The 24,066-nt window shown below is 35.7% G+C and overlaps 1 protein-coding gene across 4 annotated transcripts in view; it reads left to right on the forward strand.

Moving 5' to 3' along the window:
- The window catches only part of EPHA6 (EPH receptor A6), a gene marked incomplete at both ends in the record, with an annotated part of 657,283 nt that overhangs the window by 458,895 nt on the left and 174,322 nt on the right, over positions 1-24,066 (forward strand). For all 4 annotated transcript variants that reach the window (XM_084232801.1, XM_084232803.1, XM_084232802.1 and 1 more), the window contains 2 exons: positions 2,691-2,761; positions 6,528-6,653. In XM_084232801.1, the coding sequence (XP_084088927.1) occupies positions 2,691-2,761; positions 6,528-6,653 (197 nt within the window). The remainder of the gene's footprint in view (positions 1-2,690; positions 2,762-6,527; positions 6,654-24,066) is intronic.

The following is a 24,066-nucleotide window of genomic DNA, read 5'->3' on the forward strand; positions in this document are numbered from 1 at the left end:
GGCTGTGACCATGATCCCTGCCGGCCACAGAGCAACCCACACAGCGCAGCAGACCTCTCCTGTCTCACCCGCTGCTCCCCTCACCAATGTGTTTCAGTTAGTTGGCCTGTTCTGTTCCCTGCTCTGTCTCTGGTGAATCCTTTCACCCTCCCGCACATCTGGCCTATACCCTGGTTCTTGTATAAATAAAATAAATCTTAAAAAAAGAGAAGTTGGGGGAACTTTCTTAGTATGGTTTTATTTAAACATCAGTGACATTTATCCCCAATTAAAAAAAAAATCTTGAATTTGATAGTGGTAAAAGATTTAAATGATATTTTCTTTAGCAGTGATTCTATATATAGCAAAGTTGGATATAATTTTATGTTAAATTTGCAAGCATTAAGACTTTATTTCCTTGTAGATTATTTTATCAAAATGATTTAGATACTACATCGTAGGGTAAGTGGAAACTGTCAGGATTTTCCTCCCTCCCATCATTGGCGTCTAAGATTCACACCAGTGGGCTTACATGTGCGCCTGATGCGGCACCTAGAGTAGGGTGTGGGCGCACCTGGGCTGAGGCTGGGCCTATAACAGCAGCAGCAGAGGCTGAGAGGAGGCAGAGGACAGTGCAGTAGAGACCACGCAAGAACACTGGAGAGTCCAGAAAGAGTGAAGATTTGCTGGGGCCGCGGAGGCTGGCAGGCCCCTGGCTCTCCGGGCTGCCTCTCTACAAATGGTGCAGAAAGATCATTGAAAGCCTGAAAAAGCCTCCAAGGACTCCAAGATTCCTCCTTTACCCATCTGCCTGGATCATAGAAAACCTGCTCTGTGCCTTACTAGCGCTTCATACATAAGCATGTGGAAAAACATTTCATTAAAATGTAAGAATCTGTTGCCTTGGGGTGGGGGAGAAAAAACTATTGCCTTATCACATAATTATGACAAACTTAACAGCTATAGTAATTGTAAGCTGAGTAAAATCGATCTACTAAGCTTGAGAGATGGGCTCAACTGTTATTTTTATTTAGGATTCCAGAAGAAGAATTTGAATGTCACTCAAAAAGATAGTTTAATGATGAAGAAAAGTTTGTATTACTTTCAACTTTCAGTTTCCATGTTTGCAATGTATGATATCAGAAGCTGTGTTAATATTCTACATGTAATTTAATTTAAATAACAAGGTTTTAAAAAATCATTTTGAAGTGTCTCTTAAGCGTTGCGGTAGGGGAGCATTCGTTGGAAGTTATTCTGTGAAAACTGCAAGACATTTCTGAATTAATACTCAGTTTCCCATAGGATTTAAGACAAAATTCACATTGAAAGACTGTCTTGTGTACCACAAATATATTCTGTTTAACCATTTAGTATTAGCAGTTTGATGAACTGTCAAGTCATAGATGTTGATGAATTTATTCATGTTGAATAAGTCAGGGGAGACAAGCACCTGCCTCTGTTCTTCAGAGCACAATTATCCTGAGAGAACAGAACATGCCTCTCTGTTTTCCAAAAAAAAAAAAAAAAAAAGTTCATTAGCATTAAAACTAAAAGACAGTTAAAAATTCTGAGATTCTGACTCAACACTTTTTCATTTTCATATTTAATTCTTTTCACCAACTAATTACTACAGTCATATAAGGAACAGTGTAATGGTTATTGCTGATCAAATATTTTCTAAGATTCATATTTTTTTAATTTTTTACATCATTGTTTTTAAACAATATTTGCTTCCCCCCACCCCCTCAGATCTAGTCCCCATAGGGTTTCTGTAAAGGCAGGACAGAGCCACAGGGCAGGTTTTCTATGATGCAGCAGACGGGGGTAAGGGAGGAGTCAGAGTCCTGGAGCCCTCAGTGGGTTTTGCAGGCTTTTATTGGCATTTACCAGGTACATGGCAGGCAAGGGGTGCTGGGGGGCCGGGAGGCTGGCAGGCCTCCCAGCTCCCAGCAAGTCTTCACTCTATGTGGGCTCTCCAGTGTTCTCTCTCTCGGCTTCTGTTCTGCTTCTCTGCCTCTCAGCTTCTACTGCTTCTCTTCTCTTGGCTTCTGCTGGCGACCCCGCGACGCTGCCCCTAAAAGCCCAGTCTTAGCCCAGGTGAATCCCATCTACCTAGGCCCACACCCTACTCCAGGTGCCCGCCATCAGGCACCCATTCGGGACCACAAGGATCCATCATCGATCCTGATGGTGGGAGGGCAGAAAAGCCTGATACTTTTTACCTTACCCTGCAGTTTCCTTCACCAATGCACCCATGCACCATCACCTCAATCCCCTGTGCTCCTCTCTCCCTCTGATCCCTCTCCCTCCTCCTCCCCTGCAGTATGTCTCTGATTTATAATTGTCCGTTTTTGTTTTTTTGTGTTTGGTACTGTTATTTTCTTACACTGATGTCTTTTTGGGTTCCCCTATAATCCTGCTATAAGTGAAACCATCTGATATTTTTCTTTTTCCTTCTGGCTTATTTCACTGAGTATAATTCCTTTTAGTTCCATAAGATTCATATCATTTGGATAAATCAACCCCCTTGAGTGTATTTTATTCTTATCTGGGGCCAATTTGATGTATATTAAACACAGTCTGAGTATTTCCAGGTGTTATAAAGATGTTCTTAATAGTGATCTTTATAAGAACTTTGTCACAGGTGACATGTGGTTAAGTGGTTTGACTTTGATCCATCTGAAAATAAGATTTTTTTTGTCTTTTAAAAGGTGCCAATGGTATATAAAGGCCAAAATGAAGTCAGAAGAGAAGAGGAGAAACAACTTGCAAAATGGGCATTGTAAGTAGTTACTCTTATTTTATATTGTTCCATCACTTTAGAAGTTCATTTTAAACCTGTATCCATTTAGTTGAAAAAGTCAGAAAAATTTCCCTTCCAACCTTTCAGCATTAAGTCTTTTCACCTGGTTTCCAGGTTGATGGAGATTGCACCTGCTTCTCATTAAATGACATTACTTTTTTTCTCATTCTGCTTGCTGGCAAACAGACTGGTTATGCTAAAAATACAAGATAACTGATTATATCTACTTATTTACCACTTACAATGACTCCAGAATGTGGTTGGTTCTACTTAGTGGGGCAATAGGTATAAAAATATGAAGGAATCTTTATTTTTCTTGTAGGAATTGTCATTTAAACATATAACAAATCAATTTACAATTCATTAACACCAAAAAGGAAAATCAGCTCTTCTACTATTAGAATATGTATGAAATCCTTGCAATGACTACAAGGTTATATTCATTTGAAGGATCTTTTCCCAAACAAGCTATAATTACCACTATAGATGGTTTCATAATTGCCACCCTCTTCTCCCCAACACCCACCTACACCTCTACCTTTAAATGGCAAACTACTTTGTCAAGATAGTTCTCTGTCATGAGACGCTGAATTAACAAGAAAGGGATGTTCTCTAACTGCGGTATAGAGATAATATGTGAGGCAAGTGGTTAACTATTTAATTTAAACTCCTCCTTTACTTCAACCTGAGCAAAGGAAATAAGAGAGTTTTCTTCTATACCACTCTCTAGAGGAAAGCACTGGAGTGAGAAAATTGTAAACTAAAAGCATATTTAGGGCTTTTTCTAAGGTTCCAGTGATTTCTCATCTAGTGGTCTTAGAACCATTGCATCAGATTTTCCCACCCTCATTTATTGAAGTTCTTAATGTCCAGGATGGGATCAAAGCAGATGCATTTTTAGCAAGCTTTCCCAGGTGGTTCTTTTATACAGTGGGTTTGAGGCTCACTGCGCTGGCAGTGAAAGGAGAGTTCAGACAGGCAATACCTGTCTCATTGGCCTGGCATGAGCTGAAAGGATGTAATGAAGCAAAAACCTGAATCCAGACACCTGGATAGATAACTTATGCTGAACAACCTTAAGATTCACGAGAATGCGTTTAGTACTGAAATGAAGTGAGAAAAGATGCTCCTGAGCTATTTTTTTTTCTTTTCCAACAAGCAATTTAGCACAAACTAAACCAAGTGGGCTCAGCAGGAAGCAGTAAAGGTAACCAAGACAGCCAAGGAGGCGGAAGACAGTTAAACCAATGTTTAAGAAGACATGGGTAACTTAAATAAGTAACCGTATATTCAAAATCAGAACAAAATTTGGGTTTTTATTCTCACACTACATATATTGTGTTTACAAAAAAAGTGATGTTAACCAATAATACATATTACATACATATCAAAATGCATTACTTTCAGTAATTAAATGGTTGAGTTGATATAAACTTATAGAGATAATAACTGGTAGCTGTTAGCTGTCTGTAGGGTAAGTAAAAGGTATCAGGCTTTTCTGCCCTCCTGCCATTAGGGTTGATGATGGATCCCTGTGGTCCTGAATGCATGCCTGATGATTGGCACCAGGAGTAGGGTGTGGGCATGCATAAGTGGGTACACCTGGGCTCATACTGTGCTTATAAGGGCGGCGGCGCAGGGATGCTAGTAGAACCATAAGAGCAGCAGAGAACAAGGCCACCAGAGAACACCAGAGAGCCCAGGTAGAGTGAAGACGTGCTGGGGGCTGGGAGGCCTGCCAACCTCCCAGCACCCCTGCCTGCTGTGTACCCAGTCCAATCCCAATAGAAAGCCTGGAAAGCCACCGAGGGCTCCAGGACTCCTTCACCTGTCTGCTGGAATCATAGAGATCCTGCACTGTACTCATTCCTGCCACTACTCTGTCCTAAAGTGATATCAACATAACCATATATCCAGTTAGGTAACACTAATTGTCTAGCAGGAGCTACTAGGTTTGAGTTTATAGAATTCATTCAGAAATTATAACTTCCCATCTATAGCCATACTGCCCTGAAGGCACCTGATCTCATCTAAAATTACAACCCCTATTAAGTTGCCAGTGGATATGAACTACAAGTACAGATAATCTATTTTCCTTTCCTCTAGCCTAAACTTTGTGAGGTCAAGAAAAGCAAACCATTTCAGAATCATTGTCAGGTATAAATACACCCGGAAAATTCTTTACTGGTGCTTTTTTTTTTTTTTTGTGGGCCCCTTGCTGGCGGCCGGGGAACGAACCGGCGCTGCAGAGGCTGTGGGCAACCTCGCACCCCAGCTCTCAACCGCTTGCACCACCAGGGGAGGCCCTACTGGTGCCATTTTAAGAATAAAATACTAATCTTCTCATGGGTGCATATCCAGTACTAGAAGACAGTGGACAAATAGTATTAAAAGAAGGCAACAGGCACTGAAGAATTCAGGATGCAAATTACTGCTAATAATGGGCTTATCGCCTACTCTAAACTCACTCTTTTGTTTGTTCGCTTTTGAGATTTTCTTCCAAGAGCATGTTTTTAAAGAGACCCAGAAACACTTAATTCTGAGTGTTGTGTAACTTTCAAAATCTAAGTAGTAACAGAACTAAATATCATCCACCATTACAAATGTAGCAGTGATATTTTACCCCCTACTAATTCTTATTCCTCATCCTAACTGCCCCAGGACTGTGAGCATTCCACCCTCACCAGAGGAAGGGTAGCAGCTACACAGTCCACGGCCAGATACGGGCCTCTGTAGGGTAAATTAGTTCATCAGGCTTTTTACACCACTAGTATCTATGGGTATCACCTGTGGCCTTGGTCATGTCCTGTTAACACAGAAGGTTGCATGGGTATGGGGCACACATGAGTATGGGGCACACATGTGTGTGGGTCATGTGTGCCTGATTGTGGACACCTGGAGCATGTGTGTGTGTGCATGCATGTGCAAGTGTGCACACCTGTGCCTAGGAGGGAGGTGATAAAAAGGCCTCCCCCTGGTATAGGGGGCTCATGTTGCTATCCCCCTGCTGGCTTGTTTCCCCTATTTATTAAACCTGTGAAGATGACACCAAGGGCTCCAAAGTTCTCTTTTAAAGTGTAAGAACCAGTGGTGAACCTGTCCTGGGATGACTGGAGAACAGCCTCTGATTCCCATCTTTCTTCCAAGGTAGATGAGGTGTCCTTTCCAGGACCATGTGCTTTCTGACCTTTGAAGCTCTCCAAAACACTGGAAACGGTCATTACCCATAGTGATCTTCCCTATCTGGCATCTGTTTACTGCTGGGAAGCTTCTGAAAGCCCAAACCTGAGGCAGGAGTTCAGGAAAGCCTGTTCCTTAGAGTACGAAGGCTCTAGGAGGTACTCTCGGAGGGGCTTGTTTGTCTTGGGGGTGAAGGCTGATGCCTCCTTTCCCCTATGACTGACCATGCCTGGGCTAATCAGATGTGAAATTTATGGTTATTAATAGCTGTGTCGGCTGATTAAACTTTACAGAAATATAATAAAACAGTATTTTCTGGAACCTGTCAACTCACTCTTTCTGAAACTAGTAAGTCATTTTACATTAACAGTTTTATAAATGAAATTTGGATTTCACGTATTCAAAACTATATGGGGAATGGTATGTAGGGACAGGGACAAGAAGAGGAGAGACCTGATTTTAGGTAATTAACAAAATGACTACTTCTGTATTCACTCTTTAAATATTCACAGGGTGTGTAATCACTAAAATACATCTAAACTAAATGTACTTTATTTTGTTGCAGTACGTTTCCCAGGAATTAAAACTTACATAGATCCAGATACATATGAAGACCCATCCCTAGCAGTGCATGAGTTTGCGAAAGAAATTGATCCTTCAAGAATTCGAATTGAGAGAGTCATTGGGGCAGGTAAATATGAAATCTGTACTTTTGAAGATATGATTCCTTAATGATTTTATAACTGGGTTATTAAAATATTTTAAATATTAGCAGTTTTAGTTGTTGAAAATTTTTAAGAAATGAGAAATAAAATTATATATTCTTTTTAAACTACTGTAAATACCTGTAATCAGCTTCCAATCAATGAGAACATTAACAAAAGTTATTTTTAACAGCCCATAGTCTCTTTTCAGGATGGAAATAAATTACAGTGAAAATAGAGTGAATCAGGAATTTATTTTGAAAATGCAACTTCAGGAGATTATCATGTTATTATGGATTTACTCAAGCCCCAACATTTATAGAAATAATCTATAATTGGTATTGATATGATGACCTTGAGGCACTGCAAGATCCAGAAGTAGTTTAAGAATTGGTATAGATAAAATTAGGCTCAATATAGGTTTGTATAATTTTAGTGCAAATTAGTAATTTTCTCTGTGTAAAGTGTTCAAATATTCAGAACACTATTAAGCTATTCTGCATAGGTACAAAGTTTCTGTCAATCAGCCCCCATGAATATATTCTCTATATTGCTTAGGGCAGAAGCTAGGCAGATATAATAAAGAGACCCAGAATAAGGACCCAAGTCCCTGATCCAAGATGAGTATTATATGCTGGCAGAGTTGTTTGCATCTGGAAGTTCTTAAGGACAAAGTTCCTTCTGCTCTTCACTTACCTTATCCTAGCATGTCAATACCTAACTGTAAATATCTGTAATCAGCTTCCAATCAATGATATATTATCCCTATTCTGTCTAAAATATAACAAGTTTAACGGTCTTCCACTGAATTGTCAAAGCTGGTTCATCAACACATCTGCCTTCCATTCTGTAAGAGGAAGAAAGAAAGAATTCAATCTTTTTGACTTTGTCTTTAAGGAAGTAAACTGGAAATTGCAAAACATTCATCACATTTACAATCACATTGACATATTTAAATGCAAGAGAGTCTGAAAATATAATCTCTGACTGAGAAGCTAGTCATATAGCTAAAAAAAAAAAAAAAGAGGACTGAAATTGTATTACTTAATAGGGAAGGGAGACTAGATTTCAGTGTGGGGGGGGTTATTAGTCTTCTCTAGATGCTCTGTGTAATTAATCCTTTAGGGAAAAGAGAATATACCAAAGACTGACCATTACAGTCAGATTTCAAGTCTTTGCAGAGAGCAAAAGAAACAGATCATCCTTTGTCCCTTTCAGAGATCTTTTTTGTAGAACCAGCTACATAATTCACAGTTGACCAGTGAAAAATGAAAATGTATAGTCACTTGTTAAAATATTATGACTTTCAAGATAGTAATAGCAGAGCATTAAATAAACAGTAGAACCCTTCTAAAGTTACACTACACTCAATAAGCTGAGTGTTTCCCAGGTAACATAAAGAACAGGGAGTAATTCAAGAAATCCAGGGACATCTGTAGAGAGTCCCTCCTGACATCACTTGTTTCCCATTCACAATGGATCATCTCACCTACATGGCCAGGCGTACCTTTGTAAGCTGACACAAGGGCCCTATACATTTACTCCTCATGCTTTCAGCCAAAGAGGCTATCTTATAAGAAAGATTAAGTACCTGGAATGAAACCAGGTTTTTTATCCTCTCCTGTTGAACATAAAGCATGTCGACAGACATTAAAAACCTAATTGAAATTGAATGCATTATATTCATTTAGTTTTGGGGTTCATTTTATTAAGACAGTGAAGAATAGGGAAGAGAGGAGGATGAATAATTCCATTGCACCCTATATTTGGCAATTTTTTCTAGCCTTGGAGAAAAAGTGATATGTCCTTTTATACTTCAGTGTTCAGTACTTAAAAAGATATAGTATGAAAATTTTCTACTGTAGCCCTTTGTGCATATATTAAATGTCCATGTCTGCAATTGTAATGTCAAGAGATAAAATCAAGTATCTGAAAAACAAAGGAAATGAATTTTTCTTTAGTGTTGGGAATTTTTTTCAACTAAAATACATTTTGCCCAAAAAAAAGTATAACAGATACTATCAAAGCAAGCAATAACAATTAATGACACTATAGTAATATATTATCCCTATTCTGTCTAAAATATAACAGATTTAATGGTCTTCTTCTCTTTTAACAGTCTATATAAACCATATAGTCATCCCTTTACATCATTGTCTACTTATTTTATTATTCATCTTTGACTATTTCAAATTTCAGATAATATGTTAAAGCCTCCTTTTATAATCCATCTTTAGAAAAATCATAAACATAAAGATGCTTTATGAGATAAAGCTATTGTAACTTGCTCTTTGTGACTCTGTCTAGTAGCACTTTGCCAATTGACCCCATTAGGTCATATTCCTATACCTAGTGGAATGTGAGGGCATTTCCCATAGCAGCAGTGTGGAAAAAGCATTGTTCTGTCAAACTAAAGATGAATGCAGAGAATCAACTGGCTACTTGCCCAACTTTTAACTAAGTATTTTCCTTAGGTTGCCTCATGTCCTCTATTTTTCTTTACCTATTTGATTGTTTCTTCTGGCCTCCATTTTCTCAGCTGTGTCATTAGTTCTTTTTCTTGAAAGTGAAATTAAATGATACAAAATGGCAGTACAGGTGCTGGATTGAGGTGGGATGGGTTGGGAAGATGGGAGAGACAGGCATCATCAGGTCTTGATAATTGTGAGATGAAAGATATTTTTATGTCAGATTAAGAAATTGAGAGCGGGAGCGAGAGATCCCAAGGCTAACAGTTCATTGCTGAGGAAAAATCTGTAAGATCTGCATGTTTGTAATGAAGAAATAGTTAGGGATGCTTTTCAGGTTTCTAATTGGGAAACAATCTATAAACATTATATATTTCTTTAGTTATTCAAACTTAAATATAACCACATTAAACTTTTAAGAAAGAAAAGAGCATGGAAAATGCTATCACACCTAACCCATGACATTTCTTAAGGTGTCACTGAAAAATGTTTATTAGATAGCTAGTATCTACTTATAAAAGGTACTGTGCTAATTAACTTTCTCATATAAGTCACTATATTCATTAAAGACATATGTATTCAACCTGTCTTCCACAACCTTTGTTCTGGTATTTTCAACTTTATAACCACCCAAACAGTATGCGACAAGTCCTTAGAAAATTAAATTTACCCAATATCTAGGCTATCTATATATTCTTTTTTTTTTTCCTGGCATGAAATAGGTATAGAGTAGGGTATATTTTTTTTCTTAAAATTCTCTCTTTCACTATACATTTTACTGCTTATTTAACTTCGTTTTCTAGTACTTTTTTTTTTGTGTGTATCACAATTCTATTTAATAGAGGCAGCTTATCTTTGTTAATCAATACAGGTATGAATTTCCATGAAAATGTACATTTACATTTAAATGAAGTGAGCAGCTCTGTTGCATAGGAGACTATCAAAATCATCTATCTCCTTTGACTTTTTGCATCATAAAATGAAATACTGTGGCCAGAGGACGGTAAAACAGAAAATCTTAGGCTAAAAGAGCCAAGTCAGATTAGAGTAGAATCATTATTTTACACATATCTTGAGAGATAATGAGAAAACTTGTAAACTGAATTTTAATCATGGACTGAAAAAGGTCATTGAAAGGCTATCCCTTTTTCAGGGCAGTACTGAACCTAAACCATTATAAGAAAAATTTTCCCAGCAGAGTATCTATAATTTTGAAGCATTATTCCATTGAAAATAATCATTCTTGTGTCTCTAAGCCCACAGGGCCCACTTCTTATATTTGACCTTCCCCTTTTACCTAGTCTGAATGGAAATGCATAATATCTCCCTGTCATTCATATTCTATCCCTTTATCTGTACAAAACTCATTATTGCCTCTACTATCAGCCTTCTCTTCTGGCTTAGTGTCACCATATTTTTTCTCTTTCTGGAATAGTCCAGGAAGTTTTAACTGTTGGTTTCTCAGCAATCATCTGCAGGTAAAAGAAAGTCAAAAGGACAACAGAAAGAATATAGAAAGTGAATGTCAAACCAGTGATTTATTTGACCTAACATTTGGTTCTGTTATTGCCATCTTGTTTGAGGTCACAGTTGTACTCCATGATGTGCAAGGCAAAATGCTTACCTGATGTGCCTCTCCTAATTCCCCTGCCATTGCTCAGCCACCTTTGTCTCTCCTTTCTAGAGTCTAGTATTTTTTAGTTATCTTTAGGAAGTGTTATCTCCTTTATCTTTTGTCCCTCTTCTACAACTATCATCTATTTTCTTGCAACATAACAATGAGAAATGTAGGTGGGTATTCCAGAATTAGTTTCACAATTCACTTTTTATAAGGAAAAGCTTGCATTTATGGTCTGTTTTCTCCATATATAGGTAAGATGGTTATATTGAATGTAAAGTTTGTTCTTATCCATAAATTAAACAAATTTATTAAAAGAATGGTAGTTGTCAGATTTTCTTTTCTATTTTTGGAAACTCATTGTTCAACCAATAGATTGAAAATAGGATCAGCAGCAGATTCTGGCAAGACTTTGTGCTTTATTCTCAAGCCTTTCTTAACTTTCTAAATCAAATGATTTAATGAAAGATGGACTTTATCCATTGTCCATGACATTGTCTTATAAATAAAAAAAGACACAGACTAAAGGCTAACAGACTCAGGCTTAAATCACAGCTTTCCTACTAATTTGTTTTGTGACCTTCAGCAATTTAGTAATCTTTTAGAAATCTGGCCTGTTTATCTATAAAATGTACTCATGATAATAAGAGCTAACTTGCAGGATTAATGTAAGGATTAGAGATGACGCATATTGAGGACCGGTCATATAATAGACACTGAAAAAGGGTAGAAATGTGACTATTGGGTTAAATACAGTGAGGTGTATATTCAACTGAGATGTCTAAGAAGAATGACATTTTATTTTATATTTAGCTTATATAAAAAGCAATTTTGAAGTTTTTTTTATAACTTACAAAGAATTTATTAATTTTTCAAACTTTATTCCTTCAGGCTTTTTTTTTCCTAATTTGTGCTTTGCTTAAATATTTGATGATATGAAAAAATCTTGAAACCTGCTTTCAAAAAAATTACTCCAAGGAGATAGGGAAAGACAAGTATGTCTTATATAGAAAAAAAAAAAAAAGATACCTATTTTAGGGCTAAGAAACAAAAGGAAGGCATCAGATATTATTTAACAATAATAATTTTTATTCCTGTGTTACTATAGGATATTTCACCTCCACCGCCAATCTGTGATTTCACTTTCCACAGTTTGTTACTTGATGTCAACTAAGATCTAAAATATTACACACAATCTGATACTTTGCGAGTGAGGAAAAGAAAAAGATTACATAACTGTCATTATAGTATAAATGCATTTTTTTATTTTTATGTTGTTAATATCTTACTAATTTATAAATTAAATTCTATCATTGGTATGTATATATAGAAAGGAAGAGTATATATTGAGTTTGGTTCAGTAGTTTCAATCATCAGCCATGGATCTTGGAACATATTCCTCATGAACATAACAAATTACCCTAAAACTTAAAACAAGCATATTTACTGTCTTGCAGTTTAACTGAGTCAGGAATGCAGGCTCTGTTCCTGCATTATCCTCACAAGGTTGAAGTCAAGGTGTCAGCTCGGACTGTGAACATATATATATATATATAAGGGCTCAATTAGGTAAAGATGCATTTCCAAGCTCCTTTGTGTGGTTTCTGTCATGATTCAGTCCTTTGAGGGTTATTGCACTGAAGATCTTAATTTCTCATTGCCTGTTGACTCTCAGAATCCTTCCCAAGTACACCTCTCCAAAGCAGTAGCTTATTGCCCTAAGATAGCAAGAGAGTCTGCCAACAAGCCAGAAGTCACAATTTATGTAATCTGATCTAGAAGTGACATCATATTACCTTTGTTATATTCTCTTGGTTATAAGTATAATATACTCTTCCATTCCCCCTGAATGGAAGAAGATCACACAAGGATGTGCATACCAGGTTTCAGGGATCATTGCAGGCCATCTTAGAAGTCTGCCAACTTCCATAATCATTTTCCAAACATGAAGTTTATTCAGAGTTTTATAGTTTAATGTGAATATATTAAAGATAGCTGGCTCTTATTCAAAATGCAATCTGGGGATTAAGTTAAAATAAAAAAAATGAGTACAATTCTGAATTTCTCTCTTACAATGAAGGAAAAGTTTGCTTATGTTCTATGATTGCTTTATAATGTCACACACTCAGTAATGCTGCCCAAGAGATCATGTGTGCTCTACCTTGGTGGAAAGTAAGATGTGAACTAAGGCCATAAATTAGATTATATGATTTGTTTATGTCATACTGTAAGTTCTTCTAGTGTGCGGTAATCAGTTGATTACTCCCATAGTGATATTTGAATTCTCAATGTTGTTGTCCATGTATTTAACTAATTATCTTTGTAGTTTTCCCAGATTATCTATTGCTATGTAACAAAGTCAATGACTTCAAATAGTGATAATTCCATTTTATATATAATTTATAAATATAATTCTGTTGGTCAACAATTTAGACTAGGCTCAGCTAGCATTTTTTTTTCTTGTCAGTCTCACGTGGGATCACTTCTGTGAATGGCTGTTCAACTGCATATTGTTTACTGTCAGGTTGTTGATGTAGGGGGGTGTCTCAGCAAGGAGGAGTCACCTCTGCTCTGTAAGTAAGGCCTCACTTCTACCAACACACTAGAAACGTTCAAGCTAGTGTCTAAGCAGATGAGACAAAGAATTGTAAAGCCTTTTCATCCTTTAGCTCAAACCCCTTAAAAATAAATCTGACACTGTGTTGGTCCAAGCAACACAATGTTAGCCCAAATTTAGCAAGGTGAAGAAATAGATCCCACCTCTAGATGAGAGTAGCAGCTTAGTGAGAGAGGCATGCGTACATAGTTGGGGAGAACTTGTGGTCATGTTTTATGATCCACCACGTAGCTGATAGTTAATCTTTTATAGTAAGTGAATCATTATTTTTTAAACCAAGTAAGAGTAACAGATTATAAATTCATTTGCTATTTTGTCCCTAGACCAGTTTTGCTTTGTCCTCCTAATGAATAATATTCATGTTTTCCTTATTTGCTGCTGCTAGGTAATCTGCCTTGGGTTAAGTTTATGTAAACTTAAGTTACTGTAAACTATGAAGTTTACAAAAATGAATAGAAAAGGAGTTCAGGCTCATGAAGGAAACAAATCAAATTGTAATATATAAAGTAGAAAAGAGAAGTACAAAGGCAACAGGAAAAACAAGTTAGAAACATCATAAGTGAACACATCACATGTGTACATCATCGCTAGAAATCTCCACCAGTGAGCAGATTACACTAAGGAAATGACATTTGACAAACTCCTGAAAAATAAGTAATGGCAGTTCTGGTCAGGGGAAGGGAGTTCTAGAAGTGGTCAAATAAGAGATGTGAGGATTGTGAAGAGGAATTTTGGATATTTCAAGAGATTTTGGGATCTTATGACACTGGCTCCTTACATCTAATTTCTCTTTAAAAATTAGCTTCCTTTTTCTTAGTGCGGATATAACTATCCCTTCTTGACAATTAGTAATGATTAGCATCATTTTAATTTGGTTACTTTTTGGTTTATAATGACATATAAGGTTTAAATGATTAAAAAAGCCTGTTTTTATTGGGAAAAAGAAAGGAAAATATATGGATTTCTGTATGTGCATGTGTATACACACAGATATATGTCACATGGGCTGTCATACTTAAGACTGGGTGTCTTAAAGAACAGATGCTTATTTTCTCACAGCTTCATAGGCTGGAAGGCTGCAGTTGGAAGGCTAGCACAGTCCAGTTCTGGTGAGAACTCTCTTACTGGCTTGCTGGCTTCTGTGACCTCATGAGGGCCTAGGGAAAGGGGAGGTTGCGAAGGTTTTCTTCCTCTTCTTACAAGATCATAGTCCTGTCTGACTAGGTCCCAACCCTTATGACCTCAGTTTACCTTAATTACCTCCTAAAGACCCAATTTCCAGTAACAGTCATATTGAGGGGCTTAGGGTTTCAAAATGAAATTTGGAGGAACATAGTTCAGTCCATAACTGATATATATGTAGAATCTTAGTTGGCTCAAAGTGTTCTAATGGAGTACCTTAGGCACCATAGACTGGGTGGCTTATAAACAACAGAAATTTCTTACAGTTTTGACTGAGAAATACAAGATTAAAATTCTGGCAGATTCAGTGTATGGTAAAGATCCGCTTTTTGATTAATAGATGGCTGCCTCTCCTCACCATGTTCTTATATGGTAGAAGTAAGGAGGGGACGCTCAATCTCTTTTTTTACAAGGGAATTAATCCCATTCATGAAGGCTGTGTCCTCAAACACTAATTACCCACATCTTAATACCATCACATTGGGAGTTAGATTTTCAACATGAATTTTATGGGGACTCTCTCCCTATATATAGATATCTCTATGTATTTATATCTAGAGAGCAAGAGAGAAGATTTTTAGATTTTTCTCTAATCCTACCTGTGATTTGAAATCCTACAACCTTCCTAACAGTGAGTGGCACTTCTTAAGTGTTGTCTTTTTCCTGATCTTGCCCCTGGTATTTGGAGTTCATTGTCTATTTGTCCTTCAAATTCTTTGTCCATAAGGGAGAAAGTCTGAAATTATGAGAATAGGCCCCAGCCATTTTGCCTCTTTGAGCTTTGATTTCCTTAAAGTAAAAAGAAAATGTCTTTACAACTTCATGATTTTTGTGAAAAGCAAATGAGATAGAGCCTAACTGACCATTCAAACTTTATGAGAACAATGAATTCCATTAAGCTGAGAATCTGTTCAAGTAAAAATGTGTTTCTTTATAACACTGAATATGATCTTATAATACTGCCCACTCGTACTTGTTCTGCAAAACTGAACTCATACAAAGTAAACCTAATCCTTCTTTTCCACTATACCATAGCCCTTCAAATATTTGAAGACAACATGTGAACCTCATAAATCTTTTTCTTCCAATCTGAATTGTTTAAACCTTTCAACCATTTCCATCTGACATGGTTTCTGGATACTTCATCATTCTGATAACCTTTCTCTGGAGAACTATGGTTTTTCTCTAAGTCTTTTCGGAATTGAACACAGTATTTCAATTATTTTCTAATCAATGTAGAAAACACATGGCTAGCACCTTCCCACTGTGCCTCAATTAAGGCCCCCTGAGTTTATATTTGCTCTTTGAATAGCTGCCAAACTCTGTTGGCAGAGGGAGGACTTACTACCAATTTATCCACAGTGGTCTTTCTCAGACAGGTTGCTAGTCAACGAGATCTGTTTCTGTACTTGTCCAATTGTGTTTGCAATGCTGAGTGCACAGCTATAGTTTATTTATATATCTGTACTACGTATCTTTGTAAATTGTATGTATAGTCTCTATCCAAATTTGTTACATATTTTTCTCATTCCCATTTTACAACTATTCCTATTAAATTTCATCATGTTTCTATAGGTGAGTTTTTCCAAATTGTCCATGTTCTTGTCTGTCTCAGTTAGATCAGCCAGTGCAATTACTTGTCCTTCCCATTACCCCCAGTGAGTTGTTCTGATTTGTAAATCAACTATGTACCTTTATCATAACTGAGTTATAATCACTGAATTGTTGTCTCTTGGACAGCATTATTCAGCATAATCTCTAAATTTCTTCTTCATTCGAATAATTGTGTGCATTGCTAGAATTCTATTTTTATAGGCATCTAGCCTTCTTTATATAATCTGTATGATCATGTATAGTTCCTGATACTTCCATCCCTAAGTTTAATAACTACAGTTATAATCAGTACTTTTTTCCTAGGCTGTTTGGCATATTAAAATGAAAATAACTTTTCCCAGGTTTCCAGCCCTTACATTTCATAGGTGTTTATTCAATGCTAAGTCCAAGCAGCAGTTACTGTTGATTTTTAGAAAGGTGGAAATAATAGCAAAGTAGTTAGTGATCTTTTATACCTTCTCAATTATTGCTTCCATGGTAGAGTAAATGCATCACAGGATGGGAAAGTCTGTTATATAAGGATTGTGTAGGGCTTGAAGAATATTAACATTTCATGTGGGCTAATGCAATTCCCTGTTAAAGGGAAACCTTTAATATTGTGTTCTGCTGGAATATTTCATATGGTTACCTGCCTTGCTTTATCATATCAAATAAGCATAGTCTTTCTTTGATGTTATGGTAGGCAAGAGTAATTTTAATGGTAGGCAAGAGTAATTAAATGATTACAAGTTTGAGGCAAATTTTGCGATGATATCTCTTTGAGTAGTCACAATGCTGAGAATCACATAGGTCTATTTTATACACAAAAAAGACTACCAATTAGAGATAATGAATTACTTGGTCAAATTATATCATTTTATAAATTATAAAACCAAATTAAACCCCAGAGTAGTTTAACCTCAGAGCCCTGCTCTAATTAACCAGTACTTTATTACAAATAACCTTTATACTTCTGAGTCTTCACTTTATAAGTTATCTTCTGACACTTGGGCAATTACTATTTCTTAAATCATTTTTCACTACCAAAATCTTCCCTATCTTATGTGAATTTGGCTTTGACTCATGCTTTAATTCCAGCCATGTGTCAATCTGTCAACATCTACTTCCCAGCTCCATGATGTGAAGACTGCATCCTATTTACTGATCTGTTTTCATAATTTGTAGGATTAGAGTGGATCGTCACCACCACCACTTCCTAAGTCTAAGTGCATTGATTCACCAAATAAAACAGCCTTAGCCGGATCAACATTAATGCGGGTATTAACTTTTGTGATGATGTAACTCTTTAGGTAAAATTAAACACTTCCTTCATTTGAAATCTGGTTTACATGTTCTTATATGCCACATCAATCCATCAGCAAACCCTGTCAGCTCTGCCTTAAAAATATATCACAGATTCTAATCATGTTTTTACCACTTCAGAGCTATAACCTTGACGCTACCTACCAACATCTCTCCTGGCTCCCTTCCTTCTACCCTTGCCCCTCTGTGGTATGCTCCACATACAGCACAGAAAAATCCCTTGAATTGTAAAGCATACTGTCAGTCTGCTCAAAATTCTCCAATTTCTACACTCAGAGTGAAATCCTATTCGCCTACCTATCTCTTCAAATTCATCTCCTAACACCTCTCCCACACTCACCACTCTCTGAAAACAGTAGCTTCCTTGTTCTTCAGACATGCTTCAACATGCTTCCGACACCAATAAATGTAATTTGACATCTTACATTTGATATATTAGCCTGTTAAGGTTCATTCATTTGCTGATTGATTGAAAAAATGTGCACAGTACCCAAAACAATGACACCTTTTGTCACTCCATGAAATTCAGCAGCACTCTCCACAAAAGCAGTACTTCAACATTTTAATTTTTAAAATCAAGACCATTGTATTTAATGTTCCATCTGCCTGAAAGATCTTAGCTCCAGAAGCACAGTGGCTCCTTCCTTACTCCCACACTTTCTCCAGCTTCTAGGACCATGATTCTTTCTCAGTGAGACCTTTTAGGAACATATTAGAGTAGTAACCTTTCAACCACATTCCTTTTGCACCTTACCCTACATTTTCTCTGCAGTGGTTACTACCAGCTGATATATATTCGTTTTGTTTTGCTTTTCCTATTTGTATCATCCTCTTTGTCTCATTCACTGCTGTTCCCTCAGCCCTTTCAACAATACTTGACAGGTGGTAGATGCTATATATAAAATTTAATGAAAGGGTATAGAATTTACAACATATAGTATTCATTTATTCACTAAATGACTTTCATCCTCAAAAGGTTTATAACCTAGCACAGAGTTGGCATGAGGGGAATGATGTCATACTCAACATATATATTCCCAGAGTAAGATGTTGTGAAGGAGGCATGATAAAGAAACATCAGTTGCTCAGAAAATAATGGCAAAAAAATTAAACTGAGGAATCAAAGAGGGCTAACCTAAAGAGATGACTTCATCCTTAAGAGACTGCGGAATGACAGCATAATTACACAGTCACACTTGCAATTAAAATGATCACTGGCATGTCTTGTGGATGAAGGGTTTTAATAAATAGTGGTCAGCAGCCATGAACCCTGTAATAATTCTAGGATTCGTAAAAGCAGGGTACACAGAATGAATCTCAGGTTTCTGACCCCAATGACTGAAATTAAGAACACAGGAATGTTTAAGATCTGACCTATTAAGATATAGGTAGAAGATTCCACTAGTTTAAGCCACGAATGTAAGTGTGATCTATTTTGTTGGTTTTGTTTGTTAATATTATCTGAATCCTGTTGTAAAGTTTTCAGTTATATTTATGGTATGTACATTATCAGTAGATGCAATGACTTCTACAAGAATATAAAAATCACTATGCTCTTGATGTATTAAATGACACTTCTCTATGCATTATCTATAGTTCCTATGAAGACAAGAAATAACTGAGAGGTTATGGAACAATCCGTTGAAATGTTTAAAGCCTGGGCTTATGGAAAGCAAATCTACAAAATACAAATACATTTCTAAGTGCATGCCTAGAAATGTAAGAAAAGTGGATTCTTTCCAAGTATGGCCAGGAGTGTCTTGCATGACAAAGTTGTAAATAAAGTTCAGAAGACTACTTAGCTCCTTTTTGGGTAGTGGGTCAAATAATTACAGAAATCAATACCTGGTTAAATATTGAAAAAAAGAAGAGGTAAAGGAAAGGTTTTAAATTTAATTTTTTAAAAAAGTTAAATTGAAAAGCCAATAAATGTGGTTTGATGTCTTACGTTTGATATATTAGCCTATTAGGGTTCATTTGCTGATTGATGGAAAAAATGTCCACACTACCCAAAAACAGTGGCACCTTTTGTTTCTCTGAAGTTTAGCAGTGGTCTCCACAAAAGCAATACTGTGACATTTTAATTTTTAAAATCAGTGACCTACCCATATGTAGGACTTATAATGAAAAGCACAACACACCATCCCCTCTCCCTAACTCCTCCTCATCCAAGTGCAAGTCCTGTTCATCTGTGGCAGTACTTTTTAACTGATTCTAGTTTGTTTGTTTTTTTTAAATTCCATGGTTAATTCCACATCCACTTTTACATTATACAATATCTATTGACTTATTATCACAAATACAGTGATAATAAGCTTCTTTATAATACTTGTCTTTTCTTACAATATAATTAACTTTATAATTGATATTACATTTAAATTTTTAAATATTATATTGAAGTCTCTATGTTTCCACAAATAAGGGCATTTTTATATACATATGGTAGTTTCTTAATTATTATCAAAATGGAAATTAAAAACAGCTTATTTTCAAAATACTATACTAATATTTGTCATTTTGCCCTTTCTGCTAAGATTTCTGATATGGGAGCTGCTGGTACTGAGAACTGCCAAATATTAGTGAATTAAGCATTCAACTTAATATTCTAGAAAAATACAAATACAATAATCACAAAGTAGAAAGAGGGAATAATGTAATAGTACTGTAACCAATTTATTTTGTATGTACGAAAATAGAAATAAACTAGCAGCGAAATCAAAAGTTGCTTTATCAAATTTTAATAAAATTATCAATCTGACAAAATAGATTAAAATGTAAAGTATAGATAAAGTTAACAATACTACAAATGAACAAAGAAAATACTAGTTTAATATTAAAAATCAATGAGAAATATGGGCCTCCCCGGTGGCACAGCAGTTGAGCGCTGGGTTGAGAAGCTGCCGGCAGCCTCTGCAGTGCCAGTTGGATCCCTGGCTGCTTCCCGGCCACCAGAGGAGGGTCCCACATGGCGCGCAGACCTCTACTGCTGCCTGCTGCTCCCCTCAGCAGTGTACTTCAGTCCTTCTGCCTGCTCTGCTCCCTGTTCTGGCTCTGGTGAATTCTCTCACCCTCCTGTGCTTCTGACTGTACCCAGTGCTTATATAAATAAATAAATAAATAAATCTTTAAAAAAAAAATCAATGGGAAATATAAATACAATTTTATGATCATAAATGTAAAAACTGTGCAAAAGGAACAATTTCCTAGAAAAGATTTAAGAACTCAGAGAGTAGGAACTGAAACAGTCCTATATCCACCAGATAAATTATATCAGCATTTAACAATTTTTTCCCCATGAAAGAAATTATTGATCCAAATTTTGAGGGCTTTTTGGCAAGTTTTGTCAAACATAATAAATCCAAAAACCAGATCTATGTAATTTTACACAAACTCTCTCAAAGAATATTAAAATTTTACCCCCAAGATAAAACTATAAGCTGAAAATTAGTTTGTTTGACTTATATTTTTAGAATTAAAATAATCAGCATTTTTGTTAGGTTGGCTATAGTATATTAAAAGAGTTTAATCACTTCTTTACCCTTTTTTTTAATAATCTAGAAAAAGACAAATAGAATAATCACAAAGTAGAAAGGGGGAATAATGTGATAGTAATATAAACAATTTATATTATATATACAACAATAGAAATAAACTAGCAGCAAAATCAAAATAAGTGCTTATCAGTCAGTATAATGAAGTGAAGTTATTAAAATTTTTAAATTGCTAAACTGTTGCTTTTTAATGCTCATGACATTTGATGGTAAAGGCTGGTTTTTAAAAAATTATAGAAAAAGTTAGGACTTATTTCAAAAAAACTCTAAAAAAAGACTTGTTAAAATAAGTTAGTTATATGTAGTAGTTATATGTAGTTAGTTATATGTAGTTATATGTAAGCATCACATTTATAATCGTAAGTGCATATAAAAGAGACTTACATTTATATAGTAAATGTATTATGATTATGAATTTATATAAATGTTAAGTTTATACTTAGTAATAGATAAGATATACACAAAATGAGATTTTATTTTAGTTATTTGGTCTATGAATGATTTCTTCTTTCAATTCTTTGCTTTCATGAATTTTCCTATTTGAACATCACCAAATTTAGGTTGCTTCTCATAATTAATAACATTCACTGTTTAATTGGCAGCAGTATTTTCTTCCTAGAAGTATATATAATAGTGGTTATGTATACTTAAAATTCTGGGAGTCAGTAATAACAGATACTTGGAAAATACAAAATAATAAAACATAAACCTTTTAAAATATGTTGAAAGAAAAAACTAACTGAATAAAAATCTACCTAAAATAATGTTTACATTACCGAAAAATGGTGCTTTAACATGAGAACAAGCTTTTTAATGTTTATTATTTTATTAGAACATCTGCCTTTTTTACCCTTGGGGAATAAATAAAACATTAAAATGTCTGCAATTCTGAATCATGGTTTAATTTACAGCGGTGTTAGTGATTATCTATGCATATTTTCTTTAAGATAAAATGATCTAATATAGTTTTATTTAGAAACCTTCTGTATATTAAATCTATGCAAAATTTTTATTGCTCTTAAAGACTTGTATACTATCATTTGAATAATAATTCAGGACAATCATTGGCTTTTTTAATCAAAATATTTATCTATGTATCTTTAAAAAGATGGATTTTTCTCTGCTTAAAACATTTTGACCATGACAACTGACAGTCTTCCAGCTTCTCTTAGTCATGCTTGTCTAAACACAAGTCTTCCACTGTGAATACTGATCATTTTTATTGCCTGACTGACTTCCAAAATGTCTTATTTGTATTAGTACAGTAATCCACACATACTGGAGTAAATGATATACTCTCATGGTTGCCCTCTCAACACGAAACACAGAAAACATTTAGTGTATCCTTTCATATGTAGTTTCATATCGATGGTGTCTACCATAGAACATCTGGCCAGTCATGCATTTGTAAACTTTATTTACATGGTATTCACTGTGATAGACACTGGGGATTAAAAGGAAGACATAAATCTCTGTATTTACATTTTCCACAGTATATTGGGAAAAATAAATGAACAGAAATAAATAACTGATAAGAAAAGTGCTGTTAATAAAAGAATGTGAAAGGGTACACTGGAGAGTCCTAAGAAACCATGCTTTAAAGGGAGGATATTATCAAGCCTAAAATAGAGACTAATATTTGAGAATTTATGCTTCGCCACACCTTATATTAAGAGCCACTTACGTATTATCACAAATTATTGGCTTAAAAAACACTAATTATTTTACAGATCTGGAAGTCAGAAGTCCAAGATTATTTTTGCTGGTGTAAATCGGGGGTATTAACAATACTTATTCTGGGAGCTTCAGGAAAGAATCTGCTTCTTTGGCTTCTCTTATCTTTTAAAGGTCACCTGCTTTTCCCTTTCAAAGGGAAGTTCAGAGTTATTATTGAAGGTTCAGATTATTATTGAAGTTCAGAGTTATTATTGAAGGTGTCTGGGTTTTATTCTAAGGGAGATTTTTGATCACTATTTCAATGTTAATACTTGTGATTGGTCTATTCAAGGTATCTATTTATTGCTGGTTCAGTTTTAGAAAATGGCATGATGCTAAATGTTTGTCAATTTCTTCTGTGTTGATTGATCACTTTGTGTGTAGATGTCCATAGCACTGTCCTGTGAGCCTTTGGATTTATGCAGTATCTACCACTTCTTTCATTTCTGATTCTTTTTGTTAGGATTTTCTCTCTTTTTTTTCTTAATGAGCCTAGCTAGGAGCTTATCTATTTCATTATCCTTTTCAAAGAATCAGCTCTTCGTTTCATGACTCTTTTGTATCACCTTTTTGGTTTCTATTTCATTTATTTTTGTTCTAATTTTTATTACTTCCTTCTGTTCACTTTTGGATTCATTTGTTCTCTGTCTAGTCTCTTCACAAGTAAGGTTAGATTATATTGCTTATATTGCTATAAACTTACCTCTTAATACCACTTTTGCTGCATCCCATGTATTGTTTAGTCTAAAGAGGAGCTCTTTCTGAAGGCAAGAAAGCAGGTACACTGAGAGGCCATCTGATCCCCACTGATTACTGGAATAAAAAGATGTTCTCAATATAATCATGTTGCTCAAACTGTATTTCAAATAAAAATCTTCTTACCATGAAAAAAATAGGATGCCTTTTTTTTTTTCTTTTTTTTTTTTTAATTTTCTAGAGGCATGTCTTATTTATTTATTTATTTATTGTTTGTTTGTTTGTTTGTTTGTTTGTTTGTTTTATACATGCACTGGGTACAGTCAGAAGCGCGGGAGGGTGAGAGAATTCACCAGAGCCAGAGCGGGGAGCAGAGCAGGCAGAAGGACCGAAGTACACTGCTGAGGGGAGCAGCGGGCGGCAGGAGAGGTCTGCGCGCCATGTGGGACCCTCCTCTGGTGGCCGGGGAGCAGCCGGGGATCGAACCGGCTGCAGAGGCTGCAGGCAGCTTCGCAACCCAGCGCTCAACCGCTGCGCCACCGGGGAGGCCCCAGGATGCCTTTTTTTTTTAGGAAGAAAGTATCAGTAAAGTTGAAAGTCAAAATACTGTGAATAAGATATTCAATAAATAAGCAA

The sequence above is a fragment of the Talpa europaea genome (genome assembly GCF_964194135.1).
Source record: "Talpa europaea genome assembly, chromosome: 4".
Classification (NCBI taxonomy): domain Eukaryota; kingdom Metazoa; phylum Chordata; class Mammalia; order Eulipotyphla; family Talpidae; genus Talpa; species Talpa europaea.